The sequence below is a fragment of the Colias croceus genome, chromosome 12, assembly GCF_905220415.1.
Source record: "Colias croceus chromosome 12, ilColCroc2.1".
NCBI classification, from domain to species: domain Eukaryota; kingdom Metazoa; phylum Arthropoda; class Insecta; order Lepidoptera; family Pieridae; genus Colias; species Colias croceus.
In genome coordinates this window covers 10135560-10143806 of record NC_059548.1, presented here as the reverse complement: position 1 = coordinate 10143806, position 8247 = coordinate 10135560, and the positions used below count along the sequence as shown (strand labels likewise).

Sequence of the window (8247 nt, the reverse complement as noted above, 5' to 3'; positions counted from 1 at the left end):
CACCCCTGATATTATTATATATTCTATTAACAGTTTCTCTTGTGAATAGCCGCAGGTTTTGCGCACAGGCATATTTTTTTTTAAATTTTTAGGCTGCGACGCACCTTTATAGCGATAGCGATATTAACACGCTCTTGCGAGTGCAAGCATATTGTAAGTACTAAGTTGCATTGCAGTTTATAAATTGATCAATTAGTAATTGTTATAATTTAATTTAAATACTACGAAGCGCAGTTAGTGGGTAATAAAAATAAAGCTGAGTTTGTATACAGCTTTATTCGCCATTACTGATTTGCTTCTAATCAGTTTAATAGTATTTGGAGCGTAGCTTACTTAAAATTTATTACTTTCTTATCAGGATAAGTCCATGTCCATTTTGATAATGAAATGAAACACAATATATCATTATAAATATATATTTAAGAAGAAAACAAGAATTAAAGCTTACAACACTGGATAAAATAAATTAACGGTGGAATGATTTTTGTCTTGACATGTCAAAAATTATATTTTTAAACTCTAAATAATCTCTTATTCTATTACAACAATCAAAGCACTTTTAGGCTTTTCTAAGGCCACACGAATTGAGGAAACATTACATACAATAAATATTCTGTCTACAAATATTCCAATCAGGTAGCTTTAGTAGGATGTTTCAAAGATTAGTTACCTTACAAAATACTTTCGTAAACATATTGTATAATAAATATTAAAAGAGCAAAAATTTCGAGATTCCTATGAATCTAAAAGCTGCTAAAACTCTTCCTAAAATCTTGTTTAGGCCGGGCCGAGTAGCGCGATGAGCGCCTTTCTGTAGTCGCCTGAAGTTTCTCCCTGCTGTCGAGTCGCGAAACAAAAAGTTCCATTTTCATCCAACAGATGGCGTTATTTTCAAATGCGTGTTTTTGCGCAAAAGTTTTCATTCCGTGGCGTGTCGGCAAGCGGCGCGGACGTGCGTGTGGAAGAAACGCGACAACATTAGTGTTTGCAAATGAGAAAGATTTTCGTGAATATGAATTGTTAGATAGGGATAATGCTATTTTAATAAAATATTGATACTCAACTATTGTAATTAATTGATTAGACTCGACTATTGAATTCATGTATTGTAAAAATCTAAATATTTTTTTATACAAAAATACTAATTGAATAAGTAATTTAATTTTAAATTCTAAATGTAAATTGATAAGGAAAAGAACTTCGGATACTTTCTTTCATAAGAAAAAATTAAAATAAAATAATAGACATGCAGATAAATGTGGAATAGAAATGATGAAATAACAATATATTATTTAGCGTTACATTACCTCCTGATCCGATGAGAAGCAGTTGAAGAGAAATTTAACATTTATTAATACACATTATGGATAAAACAAAATAAATTGAAACAAATCTTGTACAACATTTAAAGCAATAATTTTTTTTATGATCATATTTACAAATTATTTATAATGCGTATTAATAAAAGTGGTTAAACGCACATTCTAGCGTAAGCACTAAGCTACTTGTAAGTTTTAAAGTATTATAGAACGAAATTATATATTATCTTTATTTATTTAGTTTACAAGTTATCTTGTGTTTGAGCAGTCGAAATAGCTGTTTCTTTTTCAGCTAAAATTATTCTGACTGAAAATATTTGATGGTAATTAAAATTAGTAATTACCATCAAATATTTTCATAATTTATAATTATTCAATTACTATTCAGAATATGCGCAACAAGCGAAATACATTAACTGTCACAATGCTGCTAAAAAGCGAGTTATACAAGTATGAAGCAAATTATTTAAACAATGTTTGACCCTCCATTTCCATGATAAACGTGGTTTTGTGATGTCAAAGTTTTTATTTGAATTTTACACAAATTCAATTAAAAAAAAGTCGAATTTGCCGACTTAAATGAGTTTGCACTTTATAGTTGTACTATCTAACATTTTTTAGCATTTACAACATTTACGTTTCCAAAAAAATAAATTTAGATATCGTATCATCTATTACTGCAATAAATTCAAAAACTGCAACGCCCACAAAACCACGTAGACTTACCGCAACATCGCTCAGTAGCGTCTTATCGTACAGCACTTCATACTCCCGCTTGACAGCCTCGAGATCGATCTCGGATCTATTTACCAGGATCCTGACTAGGATCCGATCCTCAGTACCCCCCCCTTGCATGGCATCCCGCAACCTTCGCGCGAACCACGCGGGCGCGTTCTCCACGCACTCCACTGCAACAAATACCTACATACAGGAACCCTTCTTTTTTTCTTTTTTTTAAAGTGGGGAAATCTTGCATAGATACCCACGGTCACGTAAGAGCCGTGGGTTATGTCGGATTCTTACCGACTAAAACCCCACTGTGTTCCGTCGAGCCGCTTTCAAGATGGCGCTGCTTTTGTTAAAATTCATCCTCCAACAGGAACGCTAGGATATGGGACGTACCCTAACTTCGCTGGCCAGCGTTTTGTCGTACAGCCTCTCGTACTCCATTTTGATGGTGCCCAGGTCTAGTTCAGCTCTGGAGACGAGGATTCTGATGAGTGTCCGGTCGTCTGTGCCCATCCCCTGCATGGAGTCCCGCAAGCGTTGCGCGAACCACGCGCCCGCGTTCTCGACGCACTCCACTGAAATGTGCCGGAATACACGTGTTCTCGTGTATTTTGCATTCCTACTTTGTTTTCAGTTCAAAATCTCTAGAGAAAGTTGCAAAACTCGTGGAATAAGTAAAAGTCCTCTTAGGATAATGGTCCAGAATCTAAATACTAAGTGCAATTTAAGTTTTACACTATCACAGAACGTTCGACTTGTCTAGAAACTAAAAATAGTGAAACATGAACCTAAAAAGGATATTTTTTATATATTATTGATGTAAAAAAAATCTTGTAATTTTTCTAATTATTTTTCCATTTATATGAATTTAAAATCAGTTTTAACAATACGGTTTTAATATGTCCATAGGTTACTTCTACAATTACTAATCAAGTCTGTGCCTTAAGTAATAACATAAGTGTAAAAGTAGTAGTAATTCTCCAAATTAGAACCATTTATTTTTAATAAATACAAACCAATAGCACTCAAGGCCTCAGCGAGTTCCCCGGATATCTCCGCCTTGATCGCCTGCTCGATCGTGCGACCGGATATGTTCTTGTACGCTTCGAAAATGGCGCGCAATTGGCCGAAACTCTCGTGGGCTAGGATCTGAGTGCAAATATCATCGTTTATTTATACAAAACTAGTGATCCGCCCCGGCTTCGCCCGTGGTACCTACATGTTTAAACTATCCTATCTCTCAAGTTAGATCGAACTGCACATAGTGTGCGAATTTTATTATAATCGGTTAAGTGGTTTAGGAGTCCATTGAGGACAAACATTGTGACACGAGAGTTATTGGTGAAATCGGGCATAAGTCATTTTTTTTATTATGGGGTGGACTTAATAACTCTTCTTAGAAGAAGTGATGTTTATAAAGTAACTAAGATGGATTGATGTTTCTTACTTTTACGCGCAAAAATGCAAGTCTTGTTATTTTACTCCATAAAGTTGTAGCTTTCAAACAGTTTAATAATTTATTAAATCGTTCAAATATTTTTTGAGTTAGATCATAATAAAACACAAAGAATATGTAGTTTATAAGATTGTCGATGTAGCTTGAAATGAAAAACAATGAAAATAGCTCAAACACATTTTAATAACTCAGCCCCCGGAATCACAGACACAATAGAAAATTCATTGTGTCTGTGATTCGATTCGGTGGGACCGATCGGGCCGCTGGGGGCTCAATGGGTTAACTCGCACCTTTCAAACCTTTTTAATTTCTCTTACCTTATTAAATATCTCCTCATCAGTGCCCCACTTGGCCTCTCCGGCATCATACAGTTGCTGAGCTGCCTCCGCAGCCCGGGTCTGGTCCACGCCAGCCTCTTCATCTCTCGCGCCCTGGGACGATCTCTACTTACTTCGTGTTTTGTGTTCGCTGGCCGTATCAATGTATTGCAATACTTTTCTAGCTACTATGCTTTTAACCGACTTCAAAAAAAGTTGGCGCTTCTCAATCACACACACATAAAAAATCGGCAGGTTTTATATGTATGTACACCGATTTTAGAAAATCTACTGGGCAAAAAGTCAAAATAACTCCGAAAACTCTACTTTGTGAAACTTTAGGAATAACGAGAAAATGTTATTTGCAAAACAATACGAAAATCTAGAAAATGACAAATTTTCAGTCTAGATGGAGATATATAAATATCTTCTCATTATAGTTTCCAGTTTCCCTTGCTTACACTATGTGACAGAGATGGATGTATCTTAAGTGCTTTATCGTTCTCTTTCACATATTACCAGTGGAAATAGTTTTCTGAGTAAAGCGCTAGTCTTTCTCTATTGTTCTCTTCGACAGGGTCAGTTATATTGGAGCCTACTACTATTACGCAGCGCAGTTGATTGCAATAACATGATACGGCCTCTAGTCTCGGTATAGTTGGTATGATGTCAGGAAATGAAAAAGGTCAGGAATATGAAGAATCAGTTTAAATTGATATTGCGTCGAATTAAGATAGTATCTGCTTAACATATGGGATAGTTTTTAGATACACCGGCACCAACTATACCGAGAATCAAATATAGCAGAAGCGATAGAAAGAATACATTGAATATGCGTTGAAATTAATCAATTTCATTATCTATCTATCTTTTATCTTTAAACAAAAATTAAATTGAAACTCAGGATCAAAATTATTAAATCGTTAAAATGTGACCGTCATACTTGACAAAAATAATCAGAAATTTCCAGAAATAAAATCAACCAGTGAACGTTAAAATTACGCAAAAAAATTCATATTAAATGAACGCAACATATTAAATATAGACATGATGAAGTCTGGTTAAACTTCGTTTAGACGTTTTATCAAGTTGTTCAAACAAATGTTTGTTTATCCAAGTGTGGTGATGTATTTTCGTCTGCTATATTTTATTAGGTTAATATTATTAGTAGCGATAAAAGTGGCTCAAGCTGTAATAGGTAATGTTAATTAACTGTTTTATTAGACACTTTTTTATTAAGAATCGGGTGTGCCACAGGGATGTAAACAAGGGCACCTATTATTCCTTAGTTATGAAAATGGTTTCATTTCAGAGGTATTTATTTTGGTTTAAATTTAAAATTAATATTGGAACAGGTAAATTTATTTGTTTAATGGCACATTTTTATCTAAATTTGAATTTAGTAATAATAAGTATGATTTGAAACTTACAGTAACAATAAGAGTGAGTAGTCTGCGGAAATCCCCAGAGGTTTCTGAACACATGTGCTCAGCTAAAGGTCGGTTGTACACTGAAATAGAAAAATAAAACTCTATTAAGTAAAATATAGTGAAATTTGATATGTAGGAAGCTGAAGACCGAGAAGAAGCTACTTTTTATCCCGGAAATTTGAACGGGAAGTATGCGTATGATTTTCTTTGAAAACGCGGGCGAAGTCAAGGGCGGAATTCTAGTTAAACATAAGATTTAGATTTTTTTTCGTTTAGTCGTTTTAGTTCTACCCAAAAATCAAACCTTAACAATTAACTCACATCTCTCATAAGTCTCCACAATCTCCGCTATTTCCTTCTTAGTGCGCGTGCACAGTATCTCCACGAGCACCTTCTCATCAGTGCCGATGCCATCCATGCAGTGATGGAGCTCCCTGCAGAGGTACTCCGCTGGGGGCAGCATCAGCGCAATGATCACGTCCTCGAAGTGACCACCAAGCTCGGATTTTAGATCTTCGATTAAGTCCTAGAATAAATTGAATTTTAACTTGGAGTGAAAAAAGCGTGGAAATAGTTGTTTGATAATAATAAATAATAATAAATAATAAATATCTTTATTTGCTCAAATGTGGTATTATTTCAATATTTATATGTTTAAAGTTATTTATATGTATAAAACATTATTAATATTTTATATTGCTTGAGATGGTTATTTAATTATCTCAATAGATGGCGTGGGGAGTCTCTTAAGCACATAAAACCAAAAGAGTGGAAGATATTCGATTGCTGAAGCGGATTCACGTATAGGTAGGCATTACCCCGGTTTGGCCTAAAGGCGAGGGTTCAAATCCCGCCTCGTAATCGATGTTTTCTATTTGAATATTTCTTATCTGTTAACAATATACCCATAAAAGCCAAGCCATTAACACTATACACTAAATAATGTTGATCAACTCATATTTATTGATGTCGGTTTTTAGGTTGCATTATTCATTAATAACATGATTAATAGATTAATATAATTATAAAACTATGATACAATTACGTTTTTATTCATGAGTCATTTACAGAGTATAAACTATGAGAAAATGTGATGATTCATTCGGCATTGTTTCAAACCTACTTTGACCTTCATAAATTGTCTAAATTAGATGTGTCTATTGTTCATTGCACTTTTATTTAAACTACCAAAAATTTCTTAAATATATTGTTTAATTATCTGAAAGGTGATGTCTTTTTTTTCTTTTTATTAATAACTAGCTTTCTGCCGCTTTGTCTAAAACCTAAAAAATTATATACTAAAACCTTCCCCGAGAACCATAAAAAGAACCAATAGATAGAGATCTATTAAAAAACCGAATCAAAATCCGTTACATAGTTTAAAGATTTAAGCATACATAGGGACAGAAAGCGACTTTGTTTTATACTATGTAGTGATTAGCCAATTTGTATTGCATATAGAATCATCATTTGTTTAATAAATCAAGACAATCTCTAGTCTTCTCACTGGGGATTCAGTGGATATGGCATGCATAATGAATTTGCTTATTTGTGTATTTTACAATCACAGTGACACTTGCAGAATTACTAATAACATCTATTATACTTCATACATAAAATATTAATTATTAACAGATTAGCATTTTTTTTTAAACAAAATATTGGAAAAAGAAGAAAGTCTTACCCTTCCATATTCATGTGTGAAAGCCTGCGATATAGCCTGCCGCTGAGCATTAGACCTGCTGGTGAGGATAGCGATGATGGCATCCTCGTCAGTACCAAAGCCTTTCATGGCGGAGCGGAGGGCTGCTGCATCCTCCACTGCATTGAACGGTGTCACACCCACAACTGTAGGATCGCGCTGAAATTGTATAATGTTTGAAATGAAGGTTGTGACAATTGTAATCTGATACATACTATATGAGCTATGCAACTTTGTGCTTTTAAAATTTAATTTTTCATTTTATTAAAGTAAATAATTATTTGATTTAAACAAAACATACTTTTCATAATATGGTACAGAATTATAGTTGCGCCTTCTGAATGTTAATACAATAATAACAATTAACAAGTAAATAATGTCATTGTTTGTACTGATACATAAGTAAAAATACAGTTTTTATAGAGTCATGAATCATGTTTCACATTCATAAAAAATACTAGTTTTTAATAATTCGGATAATTTAAGTGTGTATAGTTCAAGGGCTACTACATTAACGGTAATGATGCTTCGTCTTCTTTCTAAAGACGTGACCTCAATTTATTAATTGAAGACAGAATGAATAACATTTCACAAGGGAAATGACTTGTCAAGGCCAATTCCACACCCTATAGAAAAGCACTGCCCTTTAAATAATTGCTATTGTCTCTGACATCATCACAACCGCCCTTATGAACTATTAAATCCACGAATAAAAAAGTATAGTTTGAAATAAAACCTTTACTTACCACGGTAGCCATTATGATGTATTAGAGTAGATATCAATTAAAACAATGATAGCAGCAAGATATCCGAATAGTAGACTTCGAGTAGCACTTTTAATAAAAATTTTATTTTAATATTTTTATAGCGGCAATTAGCAACACAACCACAACCCATACGTATCAAATCTAACTGTTTGACAATTGACATTGACTTCGTTAAAGATGACGTTTAAACTGTTGACAGCATGACAGCTGCTTTTTTTTGTCACATACTCAAATGCAAGGAGCATAATCTTTTTGCCAGTTCCAAATTAAATATCGGTAGAAATTCGGTAGATATAAACCTCGAAAATATGTATAATACACAAAAGCAATTTATCCACTTTCTCCATACTTTCTTATTTAGCCACTAAAATATAATCTTCATTCTTTGCTTGGCTGTTCATGAATTAAAAGCACCAAAAATTATTTGGAAGGAGCAAATTGTATAAGGTGGTTCTTATGGATCAGTCTGTTTTACCTACGCTATATAGTAATTAAAATATATTCCTGATTTTTGTTTTGAATCCAGT

At 33.6% G+C, this 8247-nt stretch overlaps 1 protein-coding gene across 5 annotated transcripts; it reads right to left on the bottom strand.

Moving 5' to 3' along the window:
* Nucleotides 1-400: 400 nt before the first annotated feature.
* LOC123695943 (annexin B10) lies at nucleotides 401-7879 on the bottom strand. 5 transcript variants are annotated; one of them, XM_045641882.1, is made up of 8 exons: nucleotides 7700-7879; nucleotides 6936-7112; nucleotides 5573-5777; nucleotides 5252-5331; nucleotides 3822-3947; nucleotides 3065-3197; nucleotides 2046-2227; nucleotides 401-837 (listed from the first exon to the last, which is right to left on the bottom strand). In XM_045641882.1, exons 1-8 carry the CDS (start codon nucleotides 7709-7711, stop codon nucleotides 778-780), a joined length of 975 nt encoding a protein of 324 aa, XP_045497838.1. In that variant the 5' UTR covers nucleotides 7712-7879; the 3' UTR covers nucleotides 401-777. The 5 variants fall into 5 exon arrangements, with proteins under 5 accessions (XP_045497838.1, XP_045497839.1, XP_045497840.1 ...); XM_045641883.1 differs by lacking the exon at nucleotides 2046-2227 and adding an exon at nucleotides 2442-2623 and having other exon boundaries at nucleotides 401-834; nucleotides 7700-7878; XM_045641884.1 differs by having other exon boundaries at nucleotides 401-834; nucleotides 7700-7878.
* Nucleotides 7880-8247: the final 368 nt, after the last annotated feature.